At 40.5% G+C, this 15497-nt stretch overlaps 1 protein-coding gene across 1 annotated transcript in view; it reads left to right on the top strand.

Annotated features, from left to right (window-relative positions):
- The window catches only part of LOC144594456 (ras-related protein Rab-40B), a 38415-nt gene that overhangs the window by 939 nt on the left and 21979 nt on the right, over window positions 1–15497 (top strand). The window contains exon 2 of the mRNA XM_078400949.1: window positions 15084–15144. Within this exon, the coding sequence (XP_078257075.1) occupies window positions 15084–15144 (61 nt within the window). The remainder of the gene's footprint in view (window positions 1–15083; window positions 15145–15497) is intronic.

Genomic DNA, 15497 nt, shown 5'->3' with positions numbered 1-15497 from the left:
CTATTTTAATCTAAAGTATGCGCATATGTCTTGATTTTGATTATTGAGTATGTTGTAAATAGACCACCTCTTTGTCCTATAATGTTGTATATAGATCTGAGTTTCTGGGAGGATGGACTACATTAACAACTTAAAAATTGTATATTATTATAAAACTGAAGTGCTTGTTAATCAACCGGTTAGTTGTTAATGGACAATCATTCGTAACCTAGAATATGGTATTAATGGCTAATAGTATTGTGACAACAATTTATTTCAGATGGATTACAGAATTATTGTGCTGGGTTTTATTAATAGATTTATTTGGCAGGATAGCTTTCGCTGCATTGTTTTGTCAGTAAGACTGTTTCATCGCTTTGGCATTTCAATATTTATCAAACATCAGACCTGTCTCAATGACGATAGCACTCCTACCATTGAGTCAGAACTGTCAAATTAACAAAATACCTTTGAAATACACTCACTCTGGAGGTGCGTAACAAAGTTCCACAAATAGCTCACAAACAGATCATTTCTGATTGGAAACGTTTCATAACAATCTTATGTATAGATGATTGTCATTGTTCATATCTAATGTTGCTTCTGAAAGTACCAGCACCAAGGTATTGTATTCCTTCATGGTCATCCTACTTCTTAATTACAAATATCTTAAAGCAAAATACTACAGATGCTGGCATCCGGGTTGCATGCAAAACAAAGCATTTGACTGTAGATGGGTACATGTGACAATAAAGTATACTTGAATCAAATTCTGAGATAAAAATAGAAATGCTGGAAATACTCCGCAAGTTAGGCAGTATTTGTAAGAGAAATTGAGTTATTTCAAATAGATGATCTTTCTGACTTTCACACTGAAAGGTCAGTAACCCAAAACAGATGCTACACAATCTGCTGAGCATTTTATATGTCCACCTCTTATTTGTTCACGAGTCTATAATAGGGTATGGTGTTTGGTATTGACAGCCACTTCTCACTGGCCAGCTGTGGTAATGCAAAATAATTCCATAATTGTAAAACTGATTTTAAAAATATTTGATTCTTGGACATTTTTTCATTTCCTTTCATAATAATAGCATGTTGACAGTCTATGAATATTTCAGAACTTATTTTTGCAGTAAAAGGGATAAAGCAGTTAAGAGAGAGATAATAGGCAGTAATAAGTTAAACCTTGTGGAGCTTTTAGGTTTTCAACAATAATTTTAATGAGGAAATGATGCATTACATTTAATACTTTTCTTTGTCAAAGTGGCGGTGAGACAGTTAAAAAAATCAATTGCATTTGAATGGACAAGCCCTAAATTTGTCAAAGGCTTTTTCTGATGATAATGTTACAAGATGTTCCATGTCTTTTAATACCAAATATCTCTGATGCAATGAGGTTGATGTTGAGGAGCAAAGCAACACGAGCAGTAACCTCTCTGATCTACACTGTTAAAGACACTTCTGTGAATGTTGTAGGTTGCTGCCCACAACGTTCCTTAATTTAAAAAAAAAATTTGATAGCCACACCATTGTTCTTTATAAAGAAAATGTAAATCTCTCCCTTTCTTTCTGTCTTCCCGTCTGTCTCTTAATACCTCATTTTCTACAGCCCTCTCTCTATATCTCTCCCCTTACCCTTGTTTCCAATTATGGTAAGACCAATGGAATGGGACTAATGGGATTGTTCTACATAGATTTGAGGCACAAGGTGGCCATATTAATTATGTCCCTCTAAATCAGGATGTGTTTCTTAATGCTCTTGGGACTAATGTGGATAAAATCAATAAGGCAATGTCCAAAACTCTATTAACTATTTATGGTTCAAGAACAACAGAAAGTATTAAGGCACTTCATGTTGATAGAAAACATAGAAACAATCTTTCTTATGAAACTTTATTATTTCGGCCCAACTTGCCCACAACAGCCAACAATGTCCCAGCTACACTAATCCCACGCCTGCACTTGGTCCATATCCCTCCAAACCTGTCCTACCCATGTACCCGTCTAACCGTTTCTTAAACAATGGTTCAATTACCTCCTCTAGCAGCTTGTTCCATACACCCATCACACCTTGTGAGGAAAAAGTTACCCCTCAGATTCCAATTAAATCTTTTCCCCTTCACCTTGAACCCATGTCCTCTGGTCCTAGATTCCCCGACTCTGGGCAAGAGACTGTGCACCTACCCGATCTATTCCTCTCACGATTTTGTGCACCTCTACAAGATCACTCCGCATCCACCTGCGCTCCATGGAATAGAGATCCAGCCTACTCAACCTCTCCCTGTAGCTCACACCCTCTAGTCCTGGCAACATCCTTTAAAATCTTTTCTGAACCCTTAAGCTTTACAATACAATACAATATATCTTTATTGTCATTGTACAGGGGTACAACAAGATTGGGAATGCGCCTCCCATACGATGCAATAATTTAATTAATTTAAACAACAACAACCCAACGAAACAAATTGTAACAGTTTTAAGACAGAATAAAGTGCAAGTAGATCTGTGCCGGATCACTGTGCGTTTTGACCATGGTGTGTGCCTTTCCAAATCATGTCCAATCAATTTAATTTACCACTGTGCGCTATGGCCCTGGGGATGAAGCTGTTCCTGAGTCTGGAGGTGCGGGCGTAGAAGGCCTTATATCGTCTGCTCGATGGAAGGAGTTCGAACAGACTATTGCAGGGGTGTGAAGAGTCTTTGTGGATGCTGGTGGCTTTTCTGAGGCATCGTGTGTTGTAGATGCCCTCCAAGGCTGGTAGCTGTGTTCAGAAAGTATTCAGACCCTTTCACTTTATCCACATTGTTATGTTACAGCCTTATTTTAAAATGGATTAAATTCTTTTTCTTTTATCATCAATCTACACACAAAACCCCAAAATGAAGTGAAAACAGGTGTTTAGAAATTTTAGCAAAGTAATTAAAAAGAAATAACTGAAATATCACATTTACATAAGTATTCAGACCCTTTGCTATGACACTCAAAATTGAGCTTAGGTTCATCCTGTTTTCATTGATTATTCTTGAGATGTTTCTACAATTTGATTGGAGTCCACCAGTGGTAAATTAAATTGATTGGACATGATTTGGAAAGGCACACACCTGTCTATATAAGGTCCCACAGTTGACACTGCATGTTGACAGTGCAAAAACCAAGCCATGAAGACGAAGGAATTGTCCGTAGACCTCCGAGACAAGATTGTGTCGAGGCACAGATCTGGGGAAGGGTATAATACAATTTCTGCAGCATTGCAGGTCTCAAAGAGCACAGTGGCCTCCGTCATTCTTAAATGGAAGAACTTTGGAACCACCAGGACTCTTCATAGAGCTGGCCGCCCAGCCAAACTGAGCAATCGGGGGAGAAGGCTCTTTGTCAGGGAGGTGACCAAGAACCTGATGGTCACTCTTACAGAGCTCCAGCATTCCTCTGTGAAGATGGGAGAACCTTCCAGAAGGACAACTATATCTGCCACACTCCACCAATCAGGCCTTTATGGTAGAGTGGCCAGACGGAAGCTACTCCTCAGTAAAAGGCACATGACAGCTCGCTTGGAGTTTGCCAAAAGGTACCTAAAGGAATCTCAGACCATGAGTAACAAGATTCTCTGGTCTGATGAAACCAAGTTTGAACTCTTTGGCCTGAATGCCAAGTGTCACGTCTGGAGGAAACCAGGCACCGCTCATCACCTGGCCAATACCATACTTACGGTGAATCTTGGTGGCGGCAGCATGTTGTGGGGATGTTTTTCAGCGGCAGGAACTGGGAGACTAGTCAGGATCGAGGGAAAGATGAACAGAGCAAAGTAGAGAGAGATTCTTGATGAAAACCTGCTCCAGAGCGTTCTGGACCTCTGCATCCATCAGGACAATGACCGAGGTTCACCTTCCAAAAGACAACGACCCTAAGCACACAGCCAAGACAACGCAGGAGTGGCTTTGTGACGTCTGAATGTCCTTGAGTGGCCCAGCCAGAGCCCAGACTTGAACCCGATCGAACATCTCTGGAGGGACCTGCAAATAGCTGTGCATCGATGCTCCCATCCAACCTGACAGTTTGAGAGGATCTGCAGAGAAGAATGGGAGAAATTACCCAAATACAGGTGTGCCAAGCTTGTAGCATTATACCCAAGAAGACTCAAGGCTGTAATCACTGCCAAAGGTGCCTCAACAAAGTACTGAGTAAAGGGTCTGAATACTTATGTAAATGTGATATTTCAGTTATTTCTTTTTAATTACTTTGCAAAAAAGTGAACCTGTTTTCACTTTTTTATTATGAGGTATTGTGTGTAGATTTTATTATGGGGTATTGTGTGTAGATTGATGATAACATGGAGCCCAGAACTGAACACAGGGTAAATGCAGGCTCACCAACGTCTCATACAACTGCAACATGACCTCCCAACTTCTATACATATGCTCCCTGACTTACGATGCTTCGACTTACAATATTTCGAGTTTGCGATGGTGCAAACGGCAGTGAGCCGTAACGAGCCACAGCTCGCCTCCGGCCACGTGATCAGGTGTATTAAATGCATTTTGACTTTCGATATTTTCAGTTTCCGATGGGTTTCTCAGAATGTAACCCCATCGTATGTTGAGGAGTACCTGTACTCAATACTCTGACCGATGAAAGCCAAGGTGCCAAAAGCTTTTTTGACTACCCTATCCACCTGTGACTTGACCTTCAAAGAACCATGCACCTGTACTCCAAGATCTCTCTGCTCTACAACACTACCCAGAAGTCTACCATTTACCATGTAGGTCCTGCCCTTGTTCGATATCCGAAAATGCAACGCCTCACACTTTTCTGTATTAAATTCCATCAACCATTCCTCCGCCCACCTGGCTAATCGATCCAGATCCTGCTGCAATCTTTCACAATCAGCTTCACTATCTGCAAAACCACTTACTTTTGTATCATCAGCAAACTTGCTAATCTTGCCCTGTATGTTCTCATCCAAATCATTGATGTAGATGACAAACTGTAATGGGCCCAGCGCCAAACCCTGAGGCACACCACTAGTCACAGGTCTCCAGTCCGAGAAACAACCTTCCACCATCACCCTCTGTTTCCTTCGATGGAGCTAATTTGCTATCAATTTAGCTATCTCTCCTTGGATCCCATGCAATCTAACCTTCCAGAGCAGCCTACCATGCGGACCTTATCGAATGCCTTACTGAAATCCATGTACACAACATCTACATCTCTGCCCTCATCGACCTTTTTGGTCACATCTTCAAAAAAAATCCAATCACATGTGATACACGACCTCCTACGTACAAAACCATGCTGACTATCCCCAATCAGACCTTGCAACAATTCGCCTGCCATTACTTCAGTAGACAAAATCACAAATTACAAATGAGACACACTCAGAGTTGAGTGTGACCTATTCTCTTTTCTGCTGCCGATAGCCTCCTTCTGCACTGCAATAAGTCACAAGTTTAAAATATCAGACACATGCAGACCCCATTCACGTGTTGCTTCATCACCAAAAGACCCACACTTCATCTCAACAAGGCCACTCCCCTAGAGCAAGCCCTACTTTTATTTGCTGATCAATTAACTAATTTACAAATTAACTAACTTACCAATTAACTAATTTAGATTTTGCTCCTTCAACTGCCGACCTTGAAGGTTTGTGTCACAGGCGTGCTTTGACTGACTTTAAATGTCCTGCACTAAAAAAACAGTGACAAGTCATGGAGACATCATTAGTCATTTGAGTTTGTATTGAGATCGAGAAGTCCAGCACCGTGCAGAGTCTAATGGAAAAGAACATTTTCCACGTTGAAATGAATATCAAGCTTAATTCATTTACTCCAGCTTAGAATCCTCTGCCCAGAGGATAAACCTGCGTTTGTTTGTTCTGGTTAAGGCGCTGTGCACTACTGTGGTGGGCCGGATCACAAATATTGACAAGATGGAGTACCAGAAGGAGATTTAAAAATTACTAACACGGTGTTAGGACCGCAATCTTTTTCTCAATATCAGCAAGACAAAGGATCTAGTTATCTACTTCAGGAAGCGCGGTGGAGGTCATGCCCCAGTCAGCATCACTTGTGTCGAGGTGGAATTGGTTGAGGACTTCATGTTCCTTGGCGTTAATATTACCAACAATCTGTCGAGGACCAATTACATTGAAACAACAGTCAAGAAGGCACACCAATCTTAGGAGGCTGAGGAAATTAATGTCTCCAAAGACTCTTATAAACCTCTACAGATGCACCATAGAAAGCATACTGTCAGGCTATATCACAGCTTAGTTTGAAGAGGGCTCTGCCCAAGACTGCAAGAAATTGCAGAAAGTTGTGTATATAGCCCAGTCCATCACACAGACCACACTTTCTACCGTTGACTCATTTACATTTCACAATGCCTCAAAAAAGCAGCCACCATAATCGAAGACTTTACCCAACCTGGTCATTCCTTGTTCTCCTTGCTCCCACCAGGCAGAAGCTTGGAGACACCCACCACCAGACTCAGGAATAGTTTCTTCCTCTCTGTTACTAGGCTCCAGAAGGTCCTTCCATAAGATGGTCTGTCCAATTTGCCACTGCTCCAATTGGACTCTGCTTATGGAACTGATGCGCTACAATACTGAGAACTATATTCCGCACTCCGTATCTTGCACTTTGCTCTATCTATTGTACTTGAGTTTGACTTGTTTGTATTTATGTCTAGTATTATCTAATCTGATTGGATAGCATGCAAAACAAAGCTTTTCTTGATGCATCACCACACTTGACAATAATTAACCCAAACCTAAAGTAAGCACAACTACTTGGTTCAATTACGGTGTTATTCGGCAGGTTAATGTAATATAAAACACAAAGTTCAGACTTTACAACATGGAGGTGACAAATCATTGAAACATAAGTGCAAAGGAATTTGCTTTCATCTTAGCAAATTGTGATGTTCCTGCTGTGGAAATAACCTTGTGGCCATGGACTCCAGAACCCGTTGTTGGAGGGAGGTACATTTTAGCATTTCATGAGGATGTGGAAGGTGAACTAATAATGTGCAAAGTTTTATACACTGCTCAATGGTCCCTGGTTCTTTGTTCACTGTTCAGAGTTTGCTTTGAGGACAGATATGGGAAGCATGCATATAAATCAAGTCACATTGCAGATGATATAAAAATAGGTGGGGGGGCAGGTAATGTAGAGACTGAAGGAAAGACGAGGTGCTCAGAGCTCTCTTATACCTGCATTAAGGAGGCAATTAAACACACCTGAGCAATTACAAACGCCTGTGAAGCCATGTGTCCCAAACATTATGGTGCCCTGAAATGGGGGGACTATGTATAAACACAGCTGTAATTTCTACATGGTGAAACCAAAATGTATAAAAATGGCCTTTAATAAAATCTGACAATGTGTACTTTAAACACATGTGATTTTTTTTTCGTACAAATCTCAAATTGTGGAGTGCAGAGGCAATTAAATAAATGATAGGTCTTTGTCCCAAACATTATGGAGGGCACTGTATCAGCTGAGCAATTCCCAGCTGAATTTGGAGATCGGGAAACGTTGGGTTGACAGATAAATTGACATTAAATTAAATTTGCCAACTGGTTAAAGTTTTGCATGCCTCAGTAAATATTTGTCTTTTATTTAATTTGTTAAATAGAGATGCACATTTACTTCTCTTGTTAATAAAGGCCCATATTACCTGCAGGAAGAACTGCACTGAAATTATTCCCTCGATTATAGAAATTCTTGTACAGAAGCCCATAGATGTAAGTGGGTAAATGTAATGAATGGCTACTGTAATTTTTTTATTGCTTTTAGTAACTTCATAAGTTCCAGGAGCAGAATTAGGCCATTTGGCTCATCAAATCTATTCTGCTAATCAATCATGGTAGATCTATCTTTTCCTCTCAACCCCATTCTCCTGCCTGCACCCCATAACCCCCTGCACCCTTACTAATCAAGAATCTGACAATCTCCACCTTAAAAATATCCATTGACGGCCTCCACAGCTGTCTGTGGCAATGAATTCCACAGATTCATCACACTATGCCAAAAGCAATCCTTTCGTTCTGAGGCTATGGCCTCTGGTCCTGGACTCTCCCACTAGTGGAAACACCTCTCCACATTCACTCCATCTGGGCCTTTCATTTTTCGGTAAGTTTCAATGATGTCCTCCCTCATCCTTCCAAACTCCAGCGGGTACAGACCCAGTGGCTTCAAACGCTCATCAAATGTTAACCCAATTATTCCTGGGATCATTCTCGTAAACCTGCCAGATTCTACCCAAGATATTCTGGCAGAATGTCAGTACTTGAGGGGAGACTTGATAGAAGTATATAAAATTATGAGAGACACAGATAAGGTAGTCATAACCTTTTTTCCCAGGGTGGAAATGTCCAACACTAGAGGACATAGCTACAAGGTGAGAGGAGAAAGTTTAATGGAGGAGTGTGGTGCAAGTTTTTGCACAGAGTGACGAGAGCCTGGGAACGCATTTGCAGGGGTGATGGTGGCGGCAGATAGATGGTGGTGTTTAAGAGGCTTTTAGATAGGTACATGGAAGTGCAAGGAATAGAGGGACATGGATCATGTACGGGCAGATGAGGTCAGTTTAAATTGGCCTCATGTTCGGCGTAAACATCATGGGCTGAAGGGTCCATTCCTGTGCTGTACTGTTCTTGTCCTACCTAGTATGTGCCAGTTGTCGGAGAAGTAAACAGAGAAAATATCTAGAGCATGTTTGATTGAGCAGTAATCTAGCAAACATATTTTGTTATTAAATTCTGTGTGATAAATTGGTGACCAGGATTGCTTGCATCCTTCCCTGTCTCCTTTCAAGCAAATTTAAAAATTCAGTAGCGCTTTAAAATTTCAAATAAAGACAAAGTGATTAAAGTAAACACCAGTCGAGGCAGAAGCAATAGCAATAGAAACATTGGGTCATTGTTTCAGTTAAATGACCTTTGTCAAAAGTAATGTACCGTATTTATAAACTTTAATTATCCAATTATTTTCAACCATTCCATCCAATTTTACAGTAAATAAGAACCTACAGCACTAAAATAAAGTAATTTGGTAACTTCCACAGCAATTTGAAATTAAATGGGAAAATGCAAAGGACTTCCAATAAGTATGATGTCATTTAGCTTTTGAATTTTACTTTTCAATTTTCTGAGGAAGATGAATCAACATATTGAATTCACTGTCTCTATAAATAGATAATGCTGGAGTTAGTTGTCAATCCAGATTCATATGTATTCTGGGTTGAATGTGGATACCACAATTGTAAGAATATTTTTTTCCAGTCTCTGCACAATGTGAAGGAAAATATACATCTGTTAATATGTGGGCATCTAATTATTTTAAGCATTGAGCATTTGATGTCAAAGACAGAAAGTGCCATTTTACTGGGACTTGTTTCTTCTGAGTTTTGAAACACACATCTTTCTTTAATAATTTTAGAACATGTTGCTTTAAGTTTCTTTTTAAATGCTGCAGCACATCAATAGCTCCCTTGTAATATTTTGGCAGAAATCTAAAGTTAGTGAAAGAAACATTCTGGCATGGCAATGTTTATTATAGTTCAAATGAGACTATTGCAAGAGTATTTAATGCTGACTTCATTACTTCGCTACAGTTTATATACAATGCAGAAAACAAACTTCAGAACAGTTGATTGTTGGGAAAATTAGCTCAAAGCTCAAACAGCTGAACAAATCAATGCAGTGAATGAATGGGGGTGAATAGATTTACGTCATCCAAATGTGAAAGATATTCCAAAGGCAAAATCTGCCAAAATTGGACAATATATTCCAATTGATAATTTTACACAAATGGTTTAGATTACCTTATAATTTATTTATTGTTGTTTCTGTTTGCAATTTCTTAATTAGCTAAATTGGCAGGCACCTATTTCCATGCTCCTGGCTCAAGCTGAGCCATTAAATAAACACAATTTCATTGAATGATGAATTATGTTGAATAGTATGTATGTCAGCATAGTAGCATAAAACATTATAAGCAACTAGGTGTATATATCTCAATTTACATGCAGTAAGACAGAATTTTGAAGTGTTATGAAGTACTCCAAAATTAGCACTTAGTCCAGTTTTACCATTCCAATGATTGATTAAATATTGAACCTTGTGCTATGGTGACATGCCTGAATTTCACAGATGTGGGAAGGAAGAAAAGTGCAGAGGGGATATTTGGTGAACACTCTTGTGTATCTCTTGTGTGGAGGGAGGGTGGCGATTGGCAGATGAATGGAGATGGTAATAAAGACTAGAGATGAGAAATGAGACAAAAAGAGTGATATAAGGAAAGAAGAGAAGGAGCAAAATGTGAAACTGGAGGGAGGAATATAGGTGGAAGGGAGCAGAGGGGGGGAAATAAAAGGGGAAATGGGGAAACTGGGAGATAGGAGTGAGGTCCCAATATTGTCATCAAATTCGCTGACAATGACAGTGCCATTCTAGTTTAGTAGACTAACCTCTACCGTGTCATGGGGACTCGCATGGGTCCCATCTATGTCTGATTTTTGTTGGTTATGTTGAACACTCCTTATGCCAATTGCACCATTCTCCAATTCTTCTGTGACGATGCTGTGCTCTGAAAGTGGCGTCACAGGCAGCTTTTTGACACAGAGGGTGGTATCTGAGGAGCAACTTTTTCACACAGACGGTGGTTGGCCTCACCAACATCTTATACAACTGTAACGTAACGTCCCAACTTCTATACTGAATATCCTGACTGATGAAGATCAATGTACCAAAAGCTCTGGAATGAGCTGACAGAGCAAGTAATTGAGGCAGGTACTTAACAACATTTAAAAGATATTTGGACAGGTACATGGATAGGAAAGATTTAAAGGGAAATGGGCCAAACACAAGCAAATGGGAGTTGGTGAGATGGGGCATTTTGGTCAGCATGGAGAGTTGGGACGAAGGCCTGTATGACTCTACCTACATTGAAAATTGTTCGCAGGCTGCCTCCTGCACCAATGCACAATTTGTTGATTTACAATAGACAATAGGTGCAGGAGTAGGCCATTCAGCTCTTCGAGCCAGCACCGCCATTCACTGTGATCATGGCTGATCACCAAAATCAAGTAGTCCGTTCCTGCCTTCTCCCCATATCCCTTGACTCTGCTATCTTTAAGATCTCTATCTAACTCTCTCTTGAAAGTATCCAGAGAATCGGCCTCCGCTGCCTTCTGAGGCAGAGAATTCCACAGATTCACAACTCTTTGAGTGAAAAAGTTTTTCCTTATCTCCGTTCTAAATGGCCTACCCCTTATTCTTAAACTGTGGCCCCTGGTTCTGGACTCCCCCAACATCGGGAACATGTTTCCTGCCTCTAGCGTGTCCAATCCCTTAATAATCTTATATGTTTCAATAAGATTAGCTCTCATCGTTCTAAATTCCAGTGTATACAAGCCTAGTCGCTCCAGTCTTTCAACATATGATAGTCCCGCCATTCCGGGAATTAAACTCGTGAACCTACGCTGCACTCCCTCAATGGCAAGAATGTCCTTCCTCAAATTTGGAGACAAAACTGAACACAATACTCCAGGTGTGGTCTCACCAGGGCACAGTACACCTGCTGAAGGACCTCTTTGCTCCTATACTCAACTCTCTTGTTATGAAGGCCAACATGCCATTAGCTTTCTTCACTGCCTGCTGTACCTGCATGCTTACCTTCAGTGACTGATGTACAAGGACACCCAGATTTTGTTGTACTTCCCTTTTTCCTAACTTGACACCATTCAGATAATAATCTGCCTTCTTGTTTTTGCCACCAAAGTGGATAACCTCACATTTATCCACGTGATACTGCATCTGCCATGCGTCTGCCTCCTCACCCAACCTGTCCATCAACATTACACCTAAATTCTTCCCTGCCATCAAATTCATTTGGACTATCTCTGACAGTTCTCTCCCCTTTTTCAATCTCTCATTCTCCATCACAGAGACAGACTATCAAGTGTCTGGAACAAACTCAACCAACTCCCACAGCTACTTGACCACATGACTGCCTCTTGCAATGATGCCATCACTTTCTCTCAATTTCTCTGACTCCGCCACATCATTTCCCCAAATAAAGCTTTCCAATTTAGGACATCCAACATGTCCTCTTCTTCAGTAGATGTGATTTCTCCTCTGCTTTTGTGAATAGACCTCTCACCTTTGTCCCCTGTTTCCTGCAATTCCTCTCTCAATCACCCTGCCCCAGATGGAGCAGGGACAGAGTTCACCTGGTCCTGAACTTTCACCCTACTAGCCTCCACATCCAACATATCATTCGAGGACATTTCCGTCACCTTCAACGTGATCTCACTCCCAGCCACATCTTTCTGTTCCCATCCCTTTCCAATTTCCATAGAGATCATTCTCTTTGCAACTCCTTGGTTTGCTCATTCCTTCCCATCCAACCCACACCCTCCCCAGCAACTGCCGGAGATGAAACACCTGTCCCCACACCTCCTTTCTACTTCCATTCAGGGTCCCCAGCAGCCCTTCAAGGCAAGACACAGGTTCACTTGCACCACTTCCAACCTCGTTCACTGCTTTTGGTGGCCACGATGTTGCCTCCTGTACTTCGGTGAGGCCAAGCGTTAACTAGGTGACCATTTCACCGAATACTTGAAATCTGTCCACCAAAGCTTGCTAGAGCTCCCGGTTGCTAACCATTTTTACTTCCATGCCCATACCACCTTTGTGTCCTTCACCGACTGCACGGCCACTTTAATATGGAAGAACACATTATATTCCACTGGGGTAGTCTACAGCCCAATGTAAATTGATTCCTCCAATTTCAAGTAATAGCCCCCTACCCACCCTCTTTTTCACCCCTCCCTCCTTGGTCAAATGACTCCCGCATCCTTGGTCACCCTGCCCCTTTCCCCTCCTCCGTACCTCAACTAATATTGGATAAGGCACCAGTTTTTTGGAAAAGGCGAGATCATTTCCACTTTTCAAAATTATCTTCATAAGTACCAGCAGGCTGGTGCAAAAATCGGGAGAGCCTCCCGAGACAACCAAATTATATAGCTTTGATAGCTAAGTGCCTTTAATTTCAACTTTAATTATTTGTTGCTCAAGGTTCTAGCATCTGCAGTCCATTGTGTTCCCATTTGTCTTCCATTTCATACTAGTCCGTCTCAGGATCCCCAACCAACTGCCTGCCCGTTCACACAACACCATAATTTCACCATCATTTCTATCCCATCCTATTTGTTTTAAATGTTAACTTTCAGCCAGTAACACGACCCACCAATCACTTGATTTCCCTTCACCTCTCATTGCTCCTCCACCACATTAATTAGACTTTCGACCTGGCCTCTCTCCTGCGCAAATGTCGCAAGAAACTTCTACAACCTCTTTCGGAATAGCATTATTGGCAGACAAATTTTACCAGAGGTTGGAGCAAACTCAAACATTTGAATTTTAAAAGGATTAAAGCTCAAAATATAGCTGATTCATTCATTCGGAAGGACAATGTTACTGTACTTAAGCCCCCTAGCTAACTATTCTTGATATTCCATCAAAAACAAGTGCCAATATCTTATATTTTATGCTCTTGATTTCCATTGTAGGTGACCTAAACTAAATCTGCATTATTAAAGTTAAGATTTAAATAACTAACAACAACATTTTGAGAAGCTTGTTCAAGTTGAACTTTCAAGTTGAATTTCGTTCTCTTTCTGACTGTCCTGGCCTATGTAGTGCATGTTGCCCAGACGTTAAGCGTTGCCTACTGCCAGTGACTGCCATTGCTGCACTTAAACCATCTGCTAAGAAGCAGCAGATTAGCCTCTGATTACTCGATTTTACAATAATCTCTTTGCTTGCACCACGAGTGTAAACTTGCCACCGTATGACTAAATATTCCAAGTTGTATTGCGCTTATTAAAAATACACAATTCTACACAATCATAATATCATGACGAAAACACAAATTGGTGGACAAAATTATCTTATCAGGCATCATCTGTAGAGGGAATGAACAGGCAGCATTTTGGGTCAGGAACTTTCTCTATAATATTATGAGATTATTTAAAGCATGAAGCCAAAACACATTTTTCATGAATCCTGAAAAAAAAAAGTTTTTCTAAGTAATTCTTATAATAAAACAGGAAATTGCCCCAAATAAATAAAAGGGTTCATTCTGCATATAATCGTGATCTTTTTTGTAAATCTAGATGATCATTATTTCTAAAATTGTTGATAGTCATGGAAAAAATGGCTTCTGACATTTTTTAAAATTATATCGGTGCTTATTTGCATGATGTGGTAAGATTTGAGTTTGAAAGAGTATCGCTCTCAGAATACTTTCAGAGTGACAAAAATATTGTTTGGATCTGGTGTATTACTACTGTTTAAACCACAGAAGATCACATATATATATCACATATATATGACCTGCGTGGGTTTTCTCCGAGATCTTCGGTTTCCTCCCACACTCCAAAGACGTACAGGTATGTAGGTTAATTGGCTGGGTAAATGTAAAAATTGTCCCTAGTGGGTGTAGGATAGTGTTAATGAGCGGGGATCACTGGGCGGCGCGGACTTGGTGGGCCGAAAAGGCCTGTTTCCGGCTGTATATATATGATATGATATGATATAGAGGCACTAAAATACTTCCTGCACAAAAAAACGAAGGATTTTGATTGATTATTTTGCTCTTAACATTCGCAGTAGATTGAGAACAAAATCTGAATTCTAACAAGGTAGATTTGTGTGACATTCTTTAAAAAACACACAGGGCAACTGGGAACATGAAAGCCACAAGAAATTTAGCTCTGGAATCGGAATACATTGTCAGAGAAGCTTTCATGAAACATTTATGAGTAGAATAAAAAGAAAAAATCTCATTGAAAGACACTACTCTACCTAGGATTCTGTCCTTCAACCAACAATAACCATACTGAAATCTCCAGAGTTATGCTTCCTTATCCCACCTCCCGATCTCTTCGCACCCAATCTTCCAAAGCAACCCTGAGAGAAATTAGTGATTGTGACAAAAAAAATCGAGCTCGGACCCATTTGCAGCAAAGAGTTTCTATTTTTTATTGATTCATTCAATAAAGGTTTTACGGATAACACTTTTTATTTCTCCTGCAGGCATTGATTACAAGACGACAACAATTCTCTTAGATGGACGTCGAGTGAAATTACAGCTCTGGTAAGTGCATTTTGAGTGTGACGGACAGAGGTTAATTGTTACATTTATCTTCTTCAGTGAGAGAATCAATGTATCCCATTCTGTAATCAGGCGTATACTGTCAATGTGCAAAGAAGAGGTTTTCAAACATTGTGGAAGAGTAGCTGTTTTTGGAAGGCACTTTCTTTAGATGTCAGCCGGGAATTATTCTAGACCTGGGATGTTACGATGTTGTGAGAACTTGGGTAACCTTAATAGTGATGGAGCATTCTGCAGACTGGACCTTTAGTCACAGCAAGCAGAGCAACAGTTAAAAATTCGGAATTAATCTCTTGATTTCACCATTAGTGTAATTCCACTGGTATACGGCCAAT

The sequence above is a fragment of the Rhinoraja longicauda genome, chromosome 6, assembly GCF_053455715.1.
Source record: "Rhinoraja longicauda isolate Sanriku21f chromosome 6, sRhiLon1.1, whole genome shotgun sequence".
In the NCBI taxonomy this organism is placed as follows: domain Eukaryota; kingdom Metazoa; phylum Chordata; class Chondrichthyes; order Rajiformes; family Arhynchobatidae; genus Rhinoraja; species Rhinoraja longicauda.
The sequence above is the reverse complement of the archived record's forward strand: the minus strand, read 5'-3'. Positions and strand labels throughout refer to the sequence as shown.